Source organism: Doryrhamphus excisus, chromosome 10, assembly GCF_030265055.1.
Source record: "Doryrhamphus excisus isolate RoL2022-K1 chromosome 10, RoL_Dexc_1.0, whole genome shotgun sequence".
NCBI lineage: Eukaryota > Metazoa > Chordata > Actinopteri > Syngnathiformes > Syngnathidae > Doryrhamphus > Doryrhamphus excisus.
Genome location: NC_080475.1, coordinates 21,613,532 through 21,637,207, shown reverse-complemented (window position 1 = coordinate 21,637,207; position 23,676 = coordinate 21,613,532). Strand labels below are relative to the sequence as shown.

Here is a 23,676-nt window from a genome sequence, read left to right as displayed (position 1 = left end):
TACGCCTCGGTCACATGACCCTTCCCAGCAAAGCCTCTCCTTCCGGCAGGACCGCTCAGTCCGGCCGGCGATGGTACGATCCGGAGGTGAGAGGCAGACCGGACGGAGCCGCCCGCAGAGGCAACGATGTGGCCGGGAAGCAGGTCCTGCAGTTTGTCTCGACTAGAAGTCCTCGTCCGGCATCCGGGTGGGCTGGGTACGCGCACGCCTTGTTGGGACGCACAGCCGTGGATGGAGAGAATTACATTAGAGAAACATTACGCATCAGATTCCGTTGATTCAGAAGAACCGGGCCTTGCAGGTATGCGTCGATGTTGCAAACTTAGCTTTTTTTAATGCCACCAAATTAAATGAGGTTTATGCACGACACCCCCACCCCCGGTGCCGGGTATCCTCCAAAAAGTTATTTTTGGCTTTAAAAATGTCACCCAGGTTGCGTCAGTGCTCCCCTTTCCCCTGCAGGTGACGTCTCATGAAAGGCATCGTTTTTAAGTGTCACTCTGCGTCTGCTCCAACCAGCCCCTTTTTTCTCCTCGCTTCCCCAGCAGCGTGAAGAGCTGAACGAGGAGGAGGTGGGGGAAGGTGGGCAATCATGCAGCCGAGCTTTGGTGTGAAGACAACTGGCCAGCAGCTACGCAGGGTAAGTCTTCTGTTTGGTGCTGCAATAATATGATGCCTTCAACACTAAACCCTACAAAACCTCTTAGTTCCTATGCGCTCCTGTCTTGTTCCTCTGGCATGTGGTGGAGACAGGAACAATGAAAACCTTCATGAATCATTTTTGCAAGCGATTTGCACTTAACACCAGTTTTGGCTGCAGATTGTTTGAAGAGCGCAAGTAAGGAGACTTTTATGCTGCTTTTACTGACTTCAGTTTATCTTACTAGGAAGTTGTTCTTATGCAATAAAAGTTACATGAAATTCAATAAAAATGTAAAATTGCCTGCGGGCTTGTCTTTGCTACCATACAACTTGATATTTTAACCTTTTGGATATTTTAAAGTGTATTTCTGTGAGAGCCATATCGTATTTTTGAACATTGAATACAACTAAATAAATGCATTTTTAAGCATGCACAATCCTTTTAGTATATAATAAGACGGAATTTATTCTTTTTAATAACATTGTTGTACTGATGCGAACCAATAATAAATTAAAAATATACTTCAGACCATGAATGAGACTTCTGATGCTGGATGGTTTTGCATGGTTTTTCTTTTTGACACCTTCTTCGTCAAAAGACTCAGCGGAATTAGCTAGCTGACTTTTTGATCAAAGGCGGGAAGTTTACTTCCTGACCTCCAAGAAACAATTCAAGAAACAATACAAGCAGTTGATGTTTGCTAAATACAAGGATGAAGAGTCTTCAACCAGTCATGATGTGTTATATATATCTCACTATTTTGAAGCTTATTATGGTAACCATTATGTCATTACATCCGGACTGGATGCTCGAACCACCTCCACTCCTCTCCACGTGAAGGAGTACCCGGGATCTCGTTGTTTCAGTGACGACCCAAAGCCTATGGCCATAGGTGAGGGTGGGAACATAGATAGATCGGTAAATTAAAAACTTTGCCTTCTGGCTCAACTCTGTCTTCACTACGACAGCGACCACATCACTGCAGACGCTGCGCCTATCCGCTTATCGACCTCACGCTCCCTCATTCCCTCACTTGTGAACAAGACACTGAGATACTTGAACCCTCCGCCTGGGGCAGGACCTCATTCCCAACTTGGAGGGAGCACTCCACCCTGCTCTGGCTGAGAACCATGGCCTGGATTGAGAGGTGCTGAGTTTCATCCCAGAAGCTTTACACTCAGATGCAAACCGTCCCGGTAAACACCGAAGGTCACAGCCCGAAGAGGCTATCGGGACCACATTGTCCGCAAAAAGCAGAGATGAGATCCTAAGGCCCCGAACTGGACTGCCTCGACACCTTGGCTGCGGCCAAATATTCCGTCCATGAAAATGATGAGCAGAATCCGTGAGAAAGGGCAGCCTTGGTGGAGGCCAACATGTCTTTGGTCCATGTTGCATTCATATTGGAGCTCAAGTGAACCGAGACCTCGCTCTCAAGCGATCACAGTCCACTTGGTGCACACCAGGGTTTGGTCGAACGTTTTTTACATTTGACCAAACAGACTGTACTGTCATAGCAAAAGCACCAGTCTTTGTTTATTTAATTTAAAGACATCTACTTTTTATTGGCCAATCAAATACCTTTTACAGTTGTTTTCAACTAAACCAAATGACACAGTAAGGGTAAGAATGGAACTTGAGGAGTGTGCAACTATTTGCCGTGCTGAAAGGCCAAATTCCTGGAGGATTGTCTCTGCAAACAACCAACTTGTCTTGTGGGTCATCTGCAAAGCGATATTTGCACTCATTCTTGTACTGCATGTTGATACATGTTTCTGAACAGCCGGTCGGTAGCACGTAGACTAAAACCTGAACATTTGGAGGAACATCTTGTTCCCCAATGAGTGTGGATAGAGTGTGTTAGTTCTTGGGGACTGACAGTGTAATCATGTGGCTTGTCATCATTGGAGGCGATCTCAATGCACAAAGAGATGGAGATGAGATTTTTCAACGGTGGCAATTCCATATCTCCACAGTATGTGACCGAACTCTATCCTCCAAGATGACATCGCTTACCTCTACAGGGCAGTGTTTATCAGAGACTACACTCGACTGTACACTGTATGCTGTACGCCGACTGTTATTTTTACATCCAAGTTTCATTTCGATAGTATGGTCCCTTGGGAAGATATAGCCTAAGAAAGGCGTTGCTGCAATGTGACGGGTGTGCTCCATCTGTGATACTGTAACATGGACACGTGTCTATTATTTTGGTCATTGTAGCACTGGCATTGGCCCTCTATGGAGATCCTGTATATGGTGCTGCAGAGCAGCCACCAAATTTAGTGCACCATCCCATCATATGCTGTTTCTAACGAGCACAACAAGATCTCAGTTTGCCAGTCCGAGGTGTACCCCGCCTCTCACCCAAAATCAGCTGCGATAGGCTGCAGTTTCGTCGTGACCCTCATGAGGACAATGGGGTGGATAGAAAACGGATGGATGGATGATCTCAGTATGATGGAATTCTCACTATGATTCTGTTGATTGAAATTGAGCAGTATTGCTGTTTAGAGGGAATATTTGATGCCCAAGTCTTGTATCCACGCTAGATTAGCCAGTGCAGTCACACTGATGGTTTTGGTGTAAGTTTCATGGTAATAATGGCCTGCTTTTTGTTGCAGGACTAAAGTTTTGATGCAACCACAGTTTCCAGTGACCAACCCGAGAATGGCACTCAGTGACTATGACTTGTGATTCTGCTTCCCCCATTCAAGCATTCAAGTGCAACATCAAAACAGGTGATTCAACACACTAAGCGCTTACTTAGCAAACATTAGCTATGTCTTTCATTCCCTTGCATTTCCTTAGAGGAACGGTCTCATGCAAGATTCAAGCCCCTTTCAAGATAATGGAGATACTGAAAGTCATAAGATTATTTGTTGCCTCCATTGTCAAGTATTGCAGGAGATTTTACAGGCGTACCTGATAAAGTGGCCAATGAGTATAGGTGCACATTTTGGTCAATCATATCCTCACCGTCTGTATTTTCAAGTCCAAAGAGGGTGACCCTGATCCACCAAAGCTTTGTGGTGCTTTCACGTGTTTTGTCACATTGAGCTCACCGGAACCAACCAGCATAGACTAGAAATTGGATTCAATGTCCAATGCATTAGGTTCGCTAAAAGTCAAATGACCCCTTGGCAGAAAGTCATTTACTATATTTTCCAACTATAAGTCACACCAGCCAAATATGCATAATGAAGAAGAAAAAAACATATTCATGGTGGTATGAAAAAGTTAGGGCACCCTGGTCATTTCCAAGACGTTCCTTAGTAGATGACTAATCATGTGACCGAGTAGTTGTTGGGATCATCCATTCCAGGTAAATGTATCATATAGCAGACCAACACGGGGATGGATGAGAAGTCACATGATCATTGTAGCATTTACAGAAGGTCTGCAATCATGATGTCGTCTAAAGTAGGGAGGGGCATGCATTTGGGCCCTCCATCAGCAAAATGACATCAATATTTAGTAGATCCTCCTTTTGCAGACAGAAATGCTTCCGTTCCACAACGTTGTACTTGTTCCTCTGCATGAATGCCATGAAATTATAGTAATAACAATAAAATGGAGAACAAGAGGCTAAACAGACGTCTGGGAGCCTGTCGTGAATAGGTGGTATGTTAACGTAACATAGTAAAAGTAACAGATAACTCTGGACTATAAACAACACAACATAACTAATCTGCAGAAGATGATTCTCTCTTTGGGGGCATTTGTGTTCTGTCTTTCTCCGTTGTCTTTATAAGTTGATGTTTACATTCTACAATTTTAGTAGTACAGGAGTAGTACACACTACAATTTTAGTAGTACAGGAGTGATAGGTGTAGCAGATACTGGCACACAAGAGTGCCCTCTTGTGGCAGTCAGTGTGGACAAAAACATGACTGGAAACCCTCCAGAGTATAGGTCGCAGGGCCTGTCAAACCATGAAAGAAAGAACTTATAGGCAGGAAAATATGGTGTCACCTTTTTTAAATGAAATATTTATATAGTGTGTTTGCACAAAGTATTACCACCACATTGAGCTGCAGTTGAGTGACAGTAACACGGACGTGCGAGTCCAAAAAAAGAAACCATTTATTAGCCCAGTCTGGACTGCCAGAGTGTCATAAATTCAAACAGCGAATGTGAACTGAGTTGGTCGCCTGTCTCCCAACATTGGATGGAACCCAATGCATACAGTAGGAACCGCAGGATCATTTACAGGAGCCAAAAATAGCTTGCATATAGCTGCTCTGCCATGACCATGAACATGGAAACGTGGAAGACTGTTAGCATTAGCGTTGAATTGCTTCTCCATCGTTTATACAGGTATGTGCACTGGCCACTGCACTGTATTACGTCCCATTTTATTTGTGTATGAACCCGGTACTGCAGGGTATGAGATACGATGCCCGAGCTCTGGATGCTACTGTATTATACTCCACATTCTCCGCTTTGCTGCAGTGCCCCTTTTCCACATCTTAAAAAGTACAAAGACCCCCCACCCCCGAATCGTCATTCTTGTTGTTTGTTAGCATGACTCATTTGAAATGATGCATTCAATGCGGCATGTTTTTTGTAGTTGAACAGGTCCTTTTTGGGGGTGGAAAATGCCCCAAACTGAGGCAAGTAGGTAAGAACTCGTACTACAAAAAAAAACTTTATTCGAGAGGAACTGTCAGTTTCTGTCCAGGTGAGGGAGTTTTGGAATTACATCCAGGAAAAAAGAAGATATGACGGTACACGTTCGGCTTCTGAGCGACAATGAGTGCTCCTCCTTAGGCAGGCGAGGTTGGAGGAGCACCAGCACTGCCTATTCTTTGAGTTCATACACGGGAAGTCAGTGGTCTCCAACCAGTAGCTCATGAGCTACCAGTAGCTCCTAAACACTTTTCAATTAGCTCTCCAAAGACTTTATTCATTTATCATCAACTCCTATACCCACTATATAAGAAAGTGGGGTTCATTCTTAGTTAGGAAGCACTTTAGCCGTGTGACCAATCACAGCGGAGTGGGCGTGCCCGGAGGCAGGCCATAGGTGGAATACATTAAAGCAGACGGTTTTGGCGAGAAGTACAAATCCAAGGAACTACAGCTGCAATAGGTGCAGATTCTGGAAGATCTAAAAAGTTTAATGTGCAGGTTATTGTGTGTAGCTGCTCTGTAGGAATCCACAAATCAATTCAAAGGTCAAGAAATTAGCATAATTGTAACTTTTTTAACTTTAATTGGTCATTGAATGCTTGAATATTTTCCTTTGTATTTACGATGGAGGTTGAACTGCAACTGTAGAAAATATTGATAGAAGCAGAGAGACACCTTGGATTATTATTGTAGCACTTATCAAAGCCAACATTGTTTGTCGCTTCTGGGTGGGTGTACCCGGGTCATAATGCACCCAGTGAAACAGCATGCAGACAGCAGATCACATTTGGGTTATGAGTCTGTTTATTGCACCAGGATGAATGGATGAATCCGTTGTATGCTCAAGAGTGCTGGTGTATGGCAGCAGATTGGCTACCAGCTACCATGAGTGTGTCCAATCAAACGTGTGAATGAGAGATAAAAACCCTAAAACCTCCTATCGTCCTCCCATGCACCTACTTTGTGTATATAGGGTTCCTCGATACCACCAACAGCGGTCAAATGAAATATAGTTCACCAAACATAAACATAAACATGAACGCATAATGGCTCCTACAATGATATTAAGCCTAACCCATTGGAATGAAACCGTTGCTATGGCAACATCCATGCTAAAAACACAACTTTCTGGTCCATCTGGTGGGAAGCCTGTGACAGATCATTGAATTGTTAGCAAACAGCTGCAGGTGAAAATATCTCTGACCTTAGCCGCTCAAACCCCCCGTCTCGTTTGTATATGTGGTCAAACGTGTTTGACGAAAGGCATTTAGGATCAGCGTTGAACAAACATAACTGCTGGGTGTAAAAGAAACCTTGGGGGTGTACACATCCTTATGTGGAGTTTATACACATTTGTCCTCGACATTGTCCCACAATTTGCTGTGGCAATACGTGTCATTTACGTATTTTTGGCATGCCTGAAAACATGACGAACTGTAGCGTGCGAGGTGTCGCTCTTTGCAGGACAACAACACACCAGCTTATTCTCTTTGGCGAGGACGTGGCTCCGTTTGTCCAACACAACAACAAACAAGCAGAGCCGCATTCTCATGACGCTATCCATATGCCCCACTTGACAGGCATGACCAATCAACTTACGCCAAATCAAACTGCTACGCTAGTTTGCACAATTCGGGACCGGAAATGGTGTGCATTGACGCGAAATGACCACGCTCCCGCACGACTTATTTACACCTGTTTCCTGTACTGTTCACGTCTAGTGCACAACAATAGTACGTAAGACATGCATTGTTCGCTCATGGTAAGCATTGTCACGCCACGTCCCACGTCGCTGAAGCAGTTACGGCATTGTACTGTCTTGCTGTGTCCTATTGTGCCTCGCGGGATGCCCCGCAGCAGGAGGCATCACCCAAGCTTCCGTACTTCCTCTTTTTGCAAGGGAGCTACAAGATATTAACTCCATGGAAGAAGCTCATGCAATATCCATCCATTCATCCTTTCGTGCCACTGCGCACCATTTTCGGTCTGCCAAATGTGTAATTTATATGTTAACAGAACGCTAACAGTGCGTGAACTAGTCTTCATGCGAAAAATAAATCAATGACAGATATTGACAGGGCAAATTGCGGGACAAGGCGCTGGCCAAATGCATGCAAGTGTAAAGAGCTTTACAGTGGCGTGCTAGTTAAACAATAATGTCTGCAGCCCAGCCTGGAACCTGTCATTACAATTGCGAGGCTTACAAAAGAGCTGACAAAGTCAAATTGTAGGGGTGGTCTTTAAGTTGGAAGCAGAGCTAATGTTTCACGCCGGCGAGACACTCAGCTGATGTCGCGTTAAGAAATGGACGTCAAGTGAAGAAACGTTATTGCCCACTTTATATCTGAAATCATGTCACTGACATGATGGTCCCTTAATGTGAGCCAGGCTTTGCGTTGAAACAGCAAACTGCTGGATTGTCCAGCCCAAACCTTAATTACCTAAACCTAATTATTTAAGTCAATTAGGTGGTGTAAATACCGACCTCTCAAGGTTATATTATTACCGTCGTCCCTCGTTTATGATGGTCAATTGTTTCTAGACCCGACTGCGATAAGCTTTTGCTGCCTAATATAGTAGACATAATAATTGAAAATAAGCCATCCTAAACATAACTAAGACTCCCACGTTAGCATGGTCAACATACAGTACTTCCTGTATTGTCTCATCAGTGTAACGTTACTGACACCTAGTGACCAGTGTACAATACCGCCGCTGTTTGTGGTTGAGAAGAGAGAACACATATGCAATCAATGTCAACAGGAGCTGCTGTCAGTCACTCTCTACAACGCTAACCTGTTGTTAGCGCTCAGCTTAAGTCGGCTCTCGTAAGTTGACACCACGCACATCCCTCCCAGGCTCCGACCATTATTGACTGATTGGGCATTCTTATAATTCTCTCTCTAAAGGCATCCATCTCATTACATGTGCAGATGTACCTAATGAAGTGGCCAGAGAATATATGAAATCTCTATCTATCTATCTATGATGTAGGACATAATGTCTGACTAGACGTTTGCATTAACACGAGGTGGTTAAACCTTCACTACCTGGCGCTGATCTCCAACCGCCATCGCCCCAACCCGCGAACCCTGGGCACATTCCCAAGCATGGACTCAGCACAGGCATACTTGGTGGCCATCTTATGAAAAGCACATGGGAGGGAAATATTTCCCCAGCGGTACACTGGTCCAATTCATTCCTCTTTTAATCCGCTCTGTGCTTTCTGCCTAAAGGGGGTTCTCTTTCTTTTACAAGTCACTTATTAATTCAAGCCGCAAACATTTTCACAACGCCCCTGGTCTCCTCAGTCTCACACTAACTCTGTGAGAAGACATCTGGTGTGTTGTTCCATTTGGATGATGAACTACCGACAGTGACACGAGGCAATCTCACGCCATACTGTCAGCAATTCCTGAGCAGGATGGGTAACTTAACATCAATTGTTAACGCTTCCCAAGTACGTACTATGGGAGTCAGACGCAACGTCCCATGAAAATCCCTCAGTGATGCAGCTGTGTCTCATGTGAATGAGTTCAGCGTAAAAACAGAAGAGCTGCACAATGGTGGGGCCGGTTTTACGGCGCTGTTGAGCAACCTCGCTGAAAGGGTTTGCTGAAGGACAGGGAAAGGCTGATGAAAGGCAGATGTGGGGAAGAAGCAGGCAGTGCTAAGGGCCATGGGTGGGACTCAAAGCTGCAAAACAACCCCAAATGCGCAAAGCCAGACCTTAATAGTCCACGTGGGACTCTAACACTTTTATTAGGACACCAGATCTAGTCTTCATTTTTTGTGGTTGAGCTCTGCTTTTCTGCTTTGTCTCACTTTCCACAGTGGCCATAATGCACAATGACGCTCTGCAAAGATTTGCCGAGAAACCCACAGAAATACGTCAACGCTCAGCTTACAGCTTTTGACTTCTTAGCTGGGGCGGAGGCAATTTGTTCGAATCATCTTCCTCTGCTGCTGTTGTTTGTCTTTTGAGCCTCTGTGACCACGCCGCAGACTTCCTCCAGCTGTGGACGGTTCATCATTTGTGCAAGAGGTTGGAATGGTCTGTTCCTTGTGCAGGTATTGATATCACTGAGCAACGTTAGACTTTATGCCTGTCAATTCTTCTTAGTCAACTTGATGATGTGGACTTACAGTGTACTCGTATACGTATACGTGTAGTCGTATACGCTATCGCGGCTCAGCTGACTTGTTGACTTGCATTGCAGCCGCTGTGATTTCATCCAAAGTTTCTTTGCGCTATTTTTGGACTTGTAGCTCATGCATGGATGCCCGCTGACTGGTGTGTTTGTGTGAATCACCATCAGGCAGAATACTAAGTGTAGCTAGCGTCCAGCAGCTTCACAAATGGCTATCAATACAAGCATCCATCAATCAGTTAGCCGCTGCTTATCCTGTTCAGAGTCCAGGAATATGGATCAAATCCCAGATAACCATACCGTGGACCGGTCACCACAAAAGTAACCAAACGGCCTGTTTTCCCAGGACATATCTGGTTTTCTTGTCCTGGCTTCTCCATCCCCTTCTTGGTGTCCTGGTTGTCATTGTTCTTCACTGGGCCATTAAATGGAGGGCTTTGAAGATACATCATCACTGAGAGGCTTTTTCAATCAATGTTGGCGAAAGTCTCAAAATGCCAAAAAAAAAAAAACACTTGTCAAATTTGAGATGTTGTGCTCAATGGTGATTTCCATTGTTAGCTTGAAGATGGTTGTGTTCCCCACCTGAGCCAAACATAGATTTAGAAACTACAGACCGCTTTCTTTATTGCCATAACTTTTCCAAAATGGTTGAAAAGCTATTCAACAACTGGTAAGATACATTTATAAATGAGAAGGAATTACTTGCGCAACCAGTCCAGGGTTTATGCTAGGTGTCAGCATGTTAGCATTGCTAGCATGTTAGCATTAGCACAGTAGCATATTTAGTTGTTTTTAGTGTTTAGGTGTATTTAGGTGCCTCTGTTTCAATTGATATATGCAATCATGTGCAACTTTCATGCACATTCAGTTGTATTCAAATGACAAATTTCCCCACTGAGGGACGAATAAAGGCATATCTTAATCTTAATTCATGTTGAAATCAATGTTTTCTTCGTTCATTGGGGATTTTATTGGAAGTGCAGTGAAGGCAAGGCAGCCATGAAGCTATTCAGGAAGGACAATATCTCCGCTAAGAACGACCAGGAGAAAGCCATCCAGTATGAGGACCCACCAGACGGCGGCTGGGGCTGGCTCGTGGTGTTGCATTGTTTCCTGGTAAGGCCCACATCAGCATGTGGAACAGCATCGTGGAACAGCATGGAAAGCATTACTGCTCTGTTATTCATTTATTTTTATCTTTGCTTGACTATTTAGGTAAATGTTCTGGTGATGGGAACACTCAAGACTTTTGGGATCTTCTTTGTGGCATTCCAAGACGAATTTGGAGGTTCGGCAGAGGGCATCAGCTGGATCGGTTCCATCATGTCAAGTCTGCGTCTGTCTGGAGGTTTGAGTGAAAACGAGGCACTTTACATCCCAGCTTAGACATGTTCCTATGTCCACAACGTCATTCATTACTTCTAACTGCCATTTTGGAGCAGTGGAACAATAGTGGCCGTGTCTTCATGCTTCCTCTCCTGTCACCTCTCAGCACCCATCGCCTCTGTGGCTTGTGCCAAGGTAGGAACCAGAGTGACCTCCATTACTGGGGCAGTGCTGGTTAGTGGAGGCTTTCTCATAAGTATTTTCGCCAACAGCGTGGTTTTTCTCTACATCAGCATGGGCGTGATAGTCGGTGAGTAAGGACGCTTCCTCAGCCCGATGATTCCTGCGTGCGACCTTTGCTCTAACTGTCTTTGCTTCATGCAGGAATGGGTTTTGCACTCCTATACCAATCCTTCTCAGTGGTCACGGCATTGTACTTCCGAAAGAAGTTGGCAACAGCGTATGCAATTGGGCGTTCGGGGATGGGATTGACCTTTGCCCTCGCTCCATTCACTCAGCTTCTTTTGGACCAATATGCTTGGCAAGGTAGGCAGGAACAACAATCGCTCAGGCTGGATTTACACTGCAAAGTTCAAAGTACACAATGATATTTCCCCCAAATATGCATGAAAAATACAATACAGGAGGGCCTCAGTTTCTGAGGTTTTGGGGATGTTGCACTCCCCTACTGCCTTTTGACCTTGGCGGTTTGGCTCGGAAATACGAGAGTCTTTAGAGAATCACTTCCGTGCACCTGGCGGAAGGATACGTGTCGTTACACTGAGGAACGACCTTCTCTCGATCATCAGCCACGTCTCCCAGTGTAGGGGTGTCATGATACGTGTATCTGTATCCAACCATCCCATACAGGGGTCACGGTCCGGTACGCATGTGTGGCGAACAATAAACAAAGTAAACAAACTAACAAAATATCTTTCTGATATTGATTTATTTCTTTGTCATAGTGACTCAGCTGCAGCACATGGATCTTCATCAGATAGTTTTATGCTTATATTCTCATCACTACATGGTGCTGTTTTGGTCTTACAAGGTGCCAAATGTGGGCAGCAGAACTGTACTTTAAGTCAGAAAAAATGATGGCAATTTCCATAAAATTTCAATTCGTTAAGGTAATTTATTTGAGCAAAACTGACACATCATAACTGGTTGCCATGACGCAACAACTCTCTGAGCCTTCTTAAGGTCATACCGCAGCATGTTCCAGGTCCTGAAGCAGCAAAACATCCCAGACCACCACACTTCCACCACCATATTTCACTGATTTTCTGAAATGGGACACACACCTTCCAAAATGACCAACTTTTGCCTCGTCAGCCCACAGAGTATTTTCCCAAAGGTCTTGGGGATCATCAAGATGTTTTCTGGCAAAATGGAGATGAACCTTAATGAATCTGTGTGTGTGTGTGTGTGTGTGTACAGTATGTATCCAAACTTATGTCTCGGTTTACATACATTTTCCGTACATTTTATTTTCAGCACAAAACCTCTTCAGCTTCCAACAAGATGCCAGCTTGCTGAGTTACATTGCAGCCACCAAAACCGGACGTCTAGCAGCGTAGTCTATGATGTCATCAGCGGTTGACTCTCAAAAGTGTTTACACAAAACCGTGTTTATAGATTTATGTCAAAATACAAATACATAATTATCGTTTTTTAACACCGTGTGTCCTCTCTGTCCCTCACAGGGGCCATGCTGATTATCGGCGGCCTCATGCTCAACCTGGTGGCCACTGGTTTGCTCCTGCGGCCCATAAATGTGAAACCCCCCGCTGTGTCACACTCTTTTTCCCACAGCCAAAGGAGCCCAGTTCTCTCCCTCAAGAGCTTACCAGAAAAGGACCATGCCAAGAGCTGCCTGAATGGCTCCTCACATTTGTCCAATGGTGTCTCCAAATCGGATTCACTTCCATCCCCACCTCCTCCCCCCAAGGACGCCGCTGACCTGGAGGGGCAGTCGACTCACACAATAAACGGCCAGGTAGCGAACCCAGAATTGAACAGACTGGTCCTCAATGGCCATGAGACCCATCAAGACTTGGGATTATGTAAAGCGACAGATGGCTCGAGGGAGCCGAATGGCGCCATGAATGGGTCCACAGCAGTTGGCCTTGTCTCCATTCATGCCGGCAGTTCCACTGAAGAGACCGTCCCGAAAGCCAAAGTACTGGATTTTTCTTTGCTAAAGGACCCGTTCTTTTGCATCTATACGTGGTCTTTGGTCTTCAGCCAGCTGGCCTACTTCATCCCCTACTTCCACCTGTCTGCACGAGCCAGAACCCTTGGCATCGACCCCATGGATGCTTCTTTTATCATCTCTGTGGCAGGTGAGGCGCGCTTTGAACACATTAGTGCTTTCTCACCACACATTTGAATCAAACTTGAGTGGAGGATTCAAAGTTGAACACGCTGAAGGTTGCACAATATGGAATTCAACCAAATGACCAGGAAAATAAGGCCATTGAATGGGAAACGGATGCTCTACAGCTCCCTGTCCTGGCTGCTCAGTACAATATTGCAGACAATAAAAAACTGCATGTACTCCAGAAACACTTCTTTTTGACATAACAGCACTATGATTCAAAGTTTTGGTCCACTCGTCTGTGTCTATACTAATGCGCTACTTCAAACATTGCCTGTAGATTTCATGCGCTGTCAGATTAGTTCAAGTCCAATCCCATTTGCAACTTAATTTAGACCAAACATATTACCAACTTTGGATGTTTCGTCTTGTTAGCTGGGAGCCTATCCCAGCTAACAAGACTGGACTGGTGGCCGCCCACATTCGTACCTATGGACAATTTGGAGTCACCAGTTAACCTAACATGCATGCTTTTGGAATGTGGGAGGAACGGGAATACCCGGAGAAAACACTTTAGAGGTTTCACTGGATCATTTCAAGCTTTTAAAACACACACAATGTGACTTAAAGTAGGGTCAATATGGATTATAGGTGTGAAATATAAATATAATTGGTATAAATGTTTTTGCAAGGTAGGCAGTACACTTGCCTCGTAGCATAGGTTTAGGATGTGGGTTGGAATCACAGCTCAAGCCTTTCCGCGTAGCGTTGGAATGCTAGAATTTCATGGTTAGCTGTCTCTGTGCGCACCCGTGATTGACCAATCGAGGGTGGCCGCTGCCTCTCAGTCAACTGGGATAGGCACCCGCTCCGCTGTGACCCACACTAAATAAGCATTAAAGAAAATGGATGGAAGTCTTTTCGGTTGTTGTCGGTTATCTTCCCAAGCTATCAAGCATCACGCAAAAGTGATAATGTGACTGATGAAACTAAAAGCGATTCCCTGTTTCTGAGCGTCCATCACCTTCCTGTCACCTACCTTACAGCTTCCTGTAACAGTGGCTTTATGATGCAATGCAAAAAAAAGTTCTCAGTCAACTTATGGCCATTCATTATTCATGATCTGCACAGACTGTGCTATTATGTAATGAATGTGCTTACATAAAAGCTGAACTTTGGTCCACTGGCCAGGGCAGGAGGGTTCAGCAGTGCGCCATAGAAGAGGTCACTTTTGCAGTATATTTTATAAACAACATTACCATTTGGACCGGTTGCGTGTAATTCTTTAAGAGGGCTTCAGTGGGATGTGTTAATAATTGAAGAGCTACGAATGAGCTTCTGTATCGACTTACTTCCAACACTGGGAAGACGTCTCGCTTCTGTCCTGCAGTAATTCTCTAACTTCTTCAGTAATTGTACTACAATCATTCAGATGCAAAAGTACAGTGGACAAATCTGTGAATCTGTGTTTTCATTGCGACATTTGTATTGTGAATTGTATTGTGAGTACTGTAAGTTCATGTCTTCTCAAAGGAAAACTCAAGTGCTCTTTTGAGCTGAGCTGAGATGGAATCATAACCCTCTTAGCTTCAGAAAAGAAATCAATAGCAAGCTCGAAGAAACCTTTCCACTTTGAGCCAGCACAAGAGGCAACAACAGAAAAACACATTAGTACTACTACTACTACTACTAATAACAATCACATTATTTTAGCATCCATGTTTACACACGTAAGAACATAATAATAATCTGTAGTGAAAACAACACGGATGGAAGGATGTTTTCACCATGAATAGATGATTAGGCAAAGTGTGACATGCTGAGAGAGGCAAATATTATCAGTGATACCATGCATAAAATATTAGATAAGATATGGCCATTTTCATCCATCCATCCCCAAATGTTCTCCATGGGATGTCAATCAGGGGAAGATGCGGGATGGTCCATAAGAGTGATGTTCTTCTTCCTGAAGAAGTCCTTGGTCAGGCCAGTATTGGGAACTGCAGCGTTGTCCTGTTGCAGAACCCAGCTGTGACCACACAGACCAGGGCCTTCTCAGGACCAGGGCCCTCGGTCCTGAGGGATGCCTGCTGCAATGTCTGCACGTAACCATCCACCGTTTGACGACCCTGCACCACTTGAAGCTGCAGTGTTCACTGAATGAAAAAGCAGCCCAGATCTTGACGGCCCCCCATCCGTTGTGCCGGGTAGAAAGCATCTCAGGTGGATCTCCTTGTCATGCCAGGAATGTTGGAAGCCATCTGGACCGTCAAGGTTCCATTTTCTCTCATCAGAGAACAAAACTTGTTTCCACCTTTCAATGTCCCGTGTTTGATGCTCCCTGGGAAAGGCTTGTACGTCTGTGGCGGACTAGCGGGTATGAGGCTTTGAGGCGAGGCAGCTACTTCGGAACATACAAAAATACACAAAAAGGCAAAAACAAAGTCCAACTGTAATCGATATAGATTTAATATAGACAATCCACTAAGGGAGGAATAAAGGCATATCTTATCTTATCTTAAAAATAGACGACAGTTGCTAGACATGGATATAGCAGAGCAAAACATGGCTAACAAACACTGCACTCAATTGAAGAGGAACAAAAGGCGCTGCTGAAAGCGTGCAGGACAACAATGAGCAAAGTAGCAACCAAAATGGCCGCTGCTGGAAGTAGCTTGGGCAGGCAAAGGGACGTACCGCTAGCAGGTGAGCTGACAGCTAAGCTAACAAGAGAACAAGAGGTAGGGAGGAGCTGCCCACAGGCGTGGATGGAATAACAATCTGGCAACAGGTGAGTGGAATGGCAGGGTTGAAATGGTCATAGGTTGCGGGACACGTCTGTCGGCCGGGAGGAGCTCATCACGTGATGAGCTCCTCCCGGCAGACAGACGTGTCCCGCAACACATGGCAGAAAGATGGCAGCAAAGCAGCACCGCATCACATGACAACTCCAATGAACATCAGCAGCAGGGATGAGCCGGCTACTCGATATTAGCAAGTGTCAGTTACGGATGACCGAGCCTCAGAGGAGCTGCGGTGCCTCATTCACGTACGCGCTGCAATTGGCAAGTTTGTGTCGTTGCCGACTGCCTCCACTCGATTAGGTTTTCCTCAGGTGGCCTCTATTTGAGTTTGTATCTAAAGTTATTTGGTAAACTTGTTTCATAACGTACGCGGTGCATTTGACAAGACAGGGCAGGCAGGCTTGGATTGGCTGGCCACAACATTAGGTACACAGTAATAACTACAAGAGCTGCATCAAACATTCTGCCTGTATGACTATTATACTACATTATATACACAAGCACCCCTTGCCGTCGGGATCAGCCTATCCCTCAAACACTCGGCCCCTAACCTCGGCCCCGGAGCGAGCTGCAGTCGCTAAGCAACAGCCAACTGAGTAAAGTTGGTGGTGTGGCAACGAGCACGGCTCCCCACTTTGTTTGAGGCTCAAGTGGCAGATACTTTGCAGAGAAGCACTGAGGCAGCAATCTGTACAAAAGAGAAGGCAGGCCCGGCCAAGTGAGGGCTCGGAGAAGCTGGGAAAATCAACATGCCACTTATTATTCCCTGCTTTCATCTCGTGACGTGTGTGACGTGTGTGACGTGTCCACGGCTGAAGCAATGGTAATGATAATCCCCCGCCAATGTTAAAGCCCCGAGGTCGGTACACAGTCTTTCTACCTGTCGGTCCCACAGAGAGAAGTTCGACAAACAAAGGAGTCCGTCAGGTGGTTGACTTAAGGTGCTACTTGGAGAGGCCATATTTAAACTGCAGTTTGAACAGGAACAGCTGCAAGCGTACACCAACCCGCTGTGGATAGAAGACACAAACAAACGTACATCTCGGCTGGAAGCACGCAGGAGACGCACCACGACATTGTGACGGGTCACGGCGGAATGACACATAAACACGGCACAGCTGCCTTGTGCCAACTCTTTGAACCCGCTGGAGACGTTCCATTATGTAAGAAGGCGGAGATGTTCACTGCCGAGACTTTAATGAACTGTTTTGGACATGGCTGACCATTCATCGGTAGCATGGCCACGTGTTGTTTCATCGTTATCATCAGAGAGATGTTCTCACTAAGGCAGAGCGCCAGAGGAAGAAACATCTCAGCATATCAGAAATGCTAGCAAATATCTGTGCTAAGCATCGGGATGTCATGTTGACAATGACTTGGATTGATTTTGTTCTGGTAAACATGATTCTACGTGTATGCTAGCATACGGGGCTGTGCTGGGTTCCATTCTCGGAGTATCGTTGAAATCTGTCTATGACCTCACCTCCACAATGTGCCATTATTTATTATTATCTTTTTTGACTGGAGAAAAGTGACCTTTTGTGTACATTTCATTCACGCAATAGTGTGGTGTGCAAAATGTAACGGCGATCCGCATGATGCCTTGTTTTTATTGATCAGAGTGGCTGGCTTCTGCCTGATTGGAGTTGTTCCTGCAACAGTCAATACACCACTGCAGTTTCTGCACTGCGGCCTGCAGCCCAGCACAAATCTGCTGAGTCATCAAACCCCCACTGGTGCAAACAATCAATCAGATGTGGATGTAATACACAGCAGATGGATGCTTTCGCCCCCCGCTGTTTTTATGGGCATGTTCTGATTGTTTCAATGACACGCCTAATGGCTTTTTATTTCTACTATTGAGACTATTGTGAAATCATGCTATCCTTGGAGGCTATCCAATGTTTTATGACAGGTACTGCATCTTCAGTTCGCCTTGTGACTTGAGAGCGTCACCTACAGTATAGGGGGTGGGATAATGTGGATAAGAGGAACATTTGTGAACACATTCAAAACAGCAGGAACTCAAAGATCCTTGTTATGTTCAGTGGAGAGACGGGGTCGTTTGATCAGCAGGTCGTACTTTAATTAACATTTCAACAGCAATGTGTTTCTTTCAAGTATTAATGACATTGTCTGAAAATTGGAGACAGCAATCATAATACACAATAATAATAATCAGGCATCATCACCATGATTTCCCTGTGGATTTTGGCCACTACATTGAGTACACCCTGTTGGTCTCTCTTGCAGGCATCACAGAGACGATCGCCCAGCTGGCCTCTGGCTGGGTTACAGACAAGAACCTTTTCCACAAGTATCACTACCACAAGGCCTACCTGATCCTCTGTGGTTTGGTCAACCTGCTGTCCCCGCTGGCGACGTCCTACATCCTGCTCATGGTTTATGCTGTCTTCTTTGCCATCTTCTGTGGGGGCTACATGGCTCTGCTGCTTCCTGTTCTGGTAAGGAAGTCAATCCACCGCAGGTTAAGGTTGACTTAACTTTTTGTCTTGATTGTCTGCTTTTATTGTGAAAAGATGTGAAAGCATTACCTTTTGCCTGACGCCCACTATTGTATTTGTGAAACCTTTGGAATTAAGGTGCCATAATGGAGGTTTAGCCTCTGTGCAACGATCCAGTCCAGATTTGAGTCTCGCTAGTAGTGGTTTTCCAACTGGATCAGGTTTAATATCACACTACATATTAAGTTCATTCCACCTGAAATTGAATCGAGGCTGACAAATTGATTGAAAAAACAAAAAAGATACAATGACAAAAGATTCTTCAGCATTGTGAAATCATCATTCATGTGTCAAAATAAAATTCTATAAATTCCATCTGGCTGACCCAGAAATACCAGAAGTAAACAAAGGCTTTAAAAATGTTCTCCAGATCTTGCAAACGTTGATGACCCCTAAACTCCAAACCTCACATCCCACTTTAGGTCACATGATGAACAGAAACAATAACCCAGGCTCAAAAAAGAGTAGTTAGCATGCTAAGATTTTGAGAAAATGTGGCATTAGCACTAAGAAAAAGATAAGTAAGCAGCCTGCACAGCTTTTAAGCCAGTGGAAATGTCAGATTAGATTAGAATCCGGTCATATAGAGCCCCATATATTAGCCCCACTGCTGTGGAAGCCACAGGGTTCAAAGCGCTTTATACACCGGAAATGACGGCCATTGATGAATTGGATGATTGATGGGTTCATTGCTGCAGCTCTAATGCGATACAGTACATCTATTTACTGAGTCTGGAAAAAGTATGGCCTTTTGGAATGTCAGATCTGGAGGAACCCTGTAACTATTCAGTACACAGTGCTACATGCTGTGAATGAAAAGGTCATTAAAGCCAGGACTAGGCTAGCATCACATAGATAGTGTAACTTAGCTTAACGTAACGTAACATTTCAGACGAGTACATCCATCCATTTTCTATGCCGCTTATCCTCACTAGGGTGGGGGGATGCAATCCAGGGAGCTAAAGGGTATGGCTGGTTAAACGTGATGCTCCTCCCTGCAGGTGGATCTCGTCGGGGCGGAGAAACTCAACAACTCAATGGGCTTTTCTATGTTCTTTGTCGGGCTGGGTTGCCTGACGGGTCCTCCTTTGGCGGGTGAGTCTTCATCACATGCTACTTCCTGTGGCACACGTCAAAGAGTTTAGCCTACCAATAGCTTTTCATTTTGATGCACATATTCTCTCAAAGTCTACTCCGAGCATGCATGGCTGACGTTAGCAGCAGACTTTGATTTTAAGTCAGTGCTCAGAGAGGCTACTGGGTCAAATGTCTTTTGGCCTCCCAGCAAGTCAAGCTCTGACAATAACGACGTTATCTTCCTGGTTGGATTTGAGTCACATTGTTGAAAGTGATGACAGATTGACACCTTCTTTCTCACACGGAGCTGTGTTTTTTATACTGGTATTTATACTGTTTTATGACAGGTACTGTACCTTTAGTTAGCCTTGTGACTTCCCCAGTATCAGGAGCCTTTTCTAATGTCCAGGAAGCTAAATCCCAATAATAATAACTGCAGTGATATGAATCATCTGCATAATGTTGGCTATAATGCTGTTTGTAACTGACACCCATTATAGGGCATCATTCATTGGCCACAACATTAGGTACACATGTATACCTAAGTATACAGTATACTGTATACAGTATAGGCGCATTAGATCCAATGCAAGAGTAGATTTGTGCTCGGGTTTCGGGTCAGGGTTAGGGTTTAGGTGGTGGGCTTGAGGTTAGGGTTTAACCGACACCCTGACAAAAATGTTCACTCAGTTACCTCTTACCATCAGTCAGTAAATACGACTTCAGCAAAGTAACGCTACTTTTACTGGGGTACATTATTTTAGTAGTATTTCCAGCCCTGGTTTTCAAGCATATCTTCTGATGAACTTGGTAAATAGCATGGCTCTCGCTATAGCCACCTGAAGGAAAACAGTTTTTGGAATGTTGCCCATCACCAGCAATCCTTATGTGAGACACGAACACAGGTCTTTCTCTTGAAAGACAGAAGAAGAAATAAAAAGTGCAGCTCGTGGCTGCTTGTCATGGCATCCAGCTATGCTGCCTACAACGCCTCTGTTAGACCAGCTCCACCAAGGTTTTCTATTCATGCTGTCAGCATGTAGTAACAGGTACATTCATGATGACATGTCATACTTTAGTACTTTGGACATTTGAATCATGACCAAAACGGATATCACATAGCAACATAGAAACATAGCAACATAGAAACATAGAAACATAGAAACATAGAAACATAGAAACATAGAAACATAGCAACATAGAAACATAGAAACATAGAAACATAGAAACATAGAAACATAGAAACATAGAAACATAGAAACATAGCAACATAGCAACATAGAAACATAGAAACATAGAAACATAGAAACATAGAAACATAGCAACATAGAAACATAGAAACATAGAAACATAGAAACATAGAAACATAGCAACATAGAAACATAGAAACATAGCAACATAGAAACATAGAAACATAGAAACATAGAAACATAGCAACATAGAAACATAGAAACATAGAAACATAGAAACATAGCAACATAGAAACATAGAAACATAGAAACATAGAAACTCCTACACCCAACTGGGAAATAAAACTACAGCTCAAAGTGCAGCCCGAGCTTTCTGGTGGTGGTCTGCGGCGTTGGCGCATGACACTGACATGTGAAGCTAGTCGCTAGCCGGTGTGGCGTGGCCAAGTGTCAGTGCAGAAGCAACGAACAACAACAAACCCCGGTCAGGCTGATTGTCTTCCAACCAGCGGTTCCGCTGGTCTACTTTGCTGCTCAATGAAATGAAGTGGAATGCTGGAATAATTCAGCCTGTCAAAGAGTCACATCGGTCAGAGAGAAAGGAAGTGTCCTGGATGTGTTCATAAATGTTCATTGTAATTCTGTTTTTCTCCTTGTCCACGATCAGGCTTCTTGTACGACTACACGCAGACTTACGATTGTTCCTTCTACCTGGCCGGGCTCTGCTACCTACTCTCCTCCCTCTCCCTCTTCATGGAGCCGCTGGCCCAGCGCTGGAGGGCAAGGCAGAGACTGACCAGGGCCAAGAGAGCACAAAAGAGCTGTAAGACCAACGGATGCTTCACCCCTGACCGCCTGCAGAACGGCATTGTGTAGAGGGGCATCACAGCCCATCTTAGGCCTCCAATCCTGAAGCGGCATGCTCGTGACTCACCATGTGCTCCATGTGACCCGTAAGTCAGGGACCTAAATCACCCTCAATTCCTGCTGGCAAGCTCTGGCGGAGGAAAAATATCATGGTGGCCACAGGAAGCTCATGGGACACTGGTGAAAAGAAAAGGCCAAACTGGTAATTGTTAGAAATATATAATCGCTCTAATGGTCTTATAAGAGGCGCACACATGAAAATGCATCCAGCACATTTGGGTTAGTAGCAAACTATAGCCAACTCTCGCCTAAACACGACTACTCTTGCCTTGCACTTCTTTCTCAATAAGCTATGCAAATGAGCTTCACGCCTACTTTTCACCTTCCTGCACAACAGGAGCACAAGCACGTATGCTTACAAAAAGCACTTGGGACCAGGTTGGAATTCTGTCTTGCATGACATCATCAGCAACAACGAATGTGCACTACACTTGGACACGCAATGTACAGTATAGTATAGCATAGTATAGCATAGTGTAGCATAGTATAGCATAGTATAGCATAGTACAGTAAGCTACAAACAAACAGCACACAAAGCTACAAATGTGCAAAAAGCAGAGGCAATAATGCTTACATGTTTCATATTTCCTTTTCTTATTACATAACAACCTGACGCTTTACACCAGGTTTGAACTCTTTCCCCTTGGACTGAATCTTGGCTTTTCACCACCACATCATAATAGCACACATACTGATCATGCCCGGGGCTGGACAGTCCTCCCATTCGAAATCTAAGGCTATTGCGTAAGGGGAGACTCCCTGTTCTATCTTCCTGTCTGCCTAACACTCGAGATGCCGTTTCCACTCGGACAACCTCTCAGTGGTCAACACAAATACTGACATTCCCGAGGGACAGCCAGCACTATTTCAGTCGCTCCTTCTCCCGGACACCTGACCTCCTTCTGGACTGGGACTGTCTGAAGCTTCGTGTGGTGGGCGCCCATCATCCTTTTGGTGTCGGATAAGCATTTGGGACACACCCTTCCTCTTTACAAATGCTATTTGGTAGCATCGCATAGAAGGCAGCCGTTTATGGGGACTGTTTTGGGGACACGCCCCCCCCCCCCCATTTTGCACACATTGCAGATGTAGCACAGACAAAAACTCCAGTCACACATGCACTGAAGTCCAGGCTGACGCATGCTGGCTGAAGATAACCAGCCTGGGGGTCGGCTCTTCTGGAGATGTGATCACAACTTTATTTGTGGCCAACTGTCATCCAAAGATGCATTGCCCATTTCAATCACAAACCCAATTTACAGAGCCGCAAATGGACGGGACCGGAAGTGCACCCGCAGGCCACCGATACATGCTGGTGCTCCTGATTATTATGCAAGTCTTAGCAACTCCAGACCGGGTTATGTTTTGAGGCCTTCAGGTTGGTTTTCTTTGTACTTTGTCTTATTTGTTCACCAGTTTGCCTTGGGGGTCTACAGTACCTCTGAAACCTGTGATGTCAGCCAAAGACATGGTAGAAACTTCCTGCAGGCTTACCGAAGCTTATTCCACTTGTATCCAGCATGACAGATTGACGTTATGTTACACTGCCCTCTAGCGGCAGATGGGGGCTCCTGCTCAAAGAATGCCAGCTCAATTAGTGCAAAATGATCCCCCAGCTCACTTCCGCTACAGTGAGCTTGGCTCTTTGTGTTGTTTCAATCACCCCGGTCACGCACAAAGCTCTTTGGGCTCACATGTTGCATTCACGACCACTTTTGCCTCCTCTGTGGTTGAGGGCCAATCCTGATTTTGTACTATGGAAGTTCTCTGATGCTTTAAAGATGTGTCTTGTTTCTTGCCTGCATTAATACTTTTCAGGAACTGTAGGTTTATACCTTTTTGGAACACCTCCAATGAGAAGTTGCAGTTCAGTCAAACCTGCAAAGGGGCGACATACTCTTGAATTGATTTGTTAGCCATGATCGCCTGTAGCCAACTGTGTCTAACCCGTTGTAGATATGTTCCAAGCCCTTCAAAAGGTCATTTGAAGCCTTGTAACTGTGCACAAGTCGCCCGAAATAAAATTGACATGTGACTCAGGTTTGTACTTGTGTGATTCGAACAACAAAGCACAA

General features: G+C 44.8%; 1 protein-coding gene across 5 annotated transcripts; it reads left to right on the top strand.

Annotated features, from left to right (window-relative positions):
* Nucleotides 1-53: 53 nt before the first annotated feature.
* LOC131137528 (monocarboxylate transporter 5-like) lies at nt 54-23,631 on the top strand. Of its 5 annotated transcripts, none has more exons than XM_058085611.1 (11): nt 54-301; nt 549-640; nt 3,268-3,384; nt 10,411-10,548; nt 10,648-10,780; nt 10,925-11,068; nt 11,143-11,304; nt 12,465-13,103; nt 18,136-18,347; nt 19,409-19,502; nt 21,342-23,631. In XM_058085611.1, exons 4-11 carry the CDS (start codon nt 10,432-10,434, stop codon nt 21,548-21,550), a joined length of 1,710 nt encoding a protein of 569 aa, XP_057941594.1. In that variant the 5' UTR covers nt 54-301; nt 549-640; nt 3,268-3,384; nt 10,411-10,431; the 3' UTR covers nt 21,551-23,631. The 5 variants fall into 5 exon arrangements, with proteins under 5 accessions (XP_057941594.1, XP_057941592.1, XP_057941591.1 ...); XM_058085609.1 differs by having other exon boundaries at nt 546-640; XM_058085608.1 differs by having other exon boundaries at nt 463-640; nt 10,416-10,548.
* Nucleotides 23,632-23,676: the final 45 nt, after the last annotated feature.

Bases quoted from the DNA above. Each gene is read 5' to 3' on its own strand.
- LOC131137528 (XM_058085611.1), top strand. From the start codon at position 10,432: ATGAAGCTATTCAGGAAGGACAATATCTCCGCTAAGAACGACCAGGAG. The intron at 10,781-10,924 runs GTTTGAGTGAAA...GTCACCTCTCAG, and splicing joins AAGTCTGCGTCTGTCTGGAG to CACCCATCGCCTCTGTGGCT. The intron at 19,503-21,341 runs GTGAGTCTTCAT...GTCCACGATCAG, and splicing joins GACGGGTCCTCCTTTGGCGG to GCTTCTTGTACGACTACACG.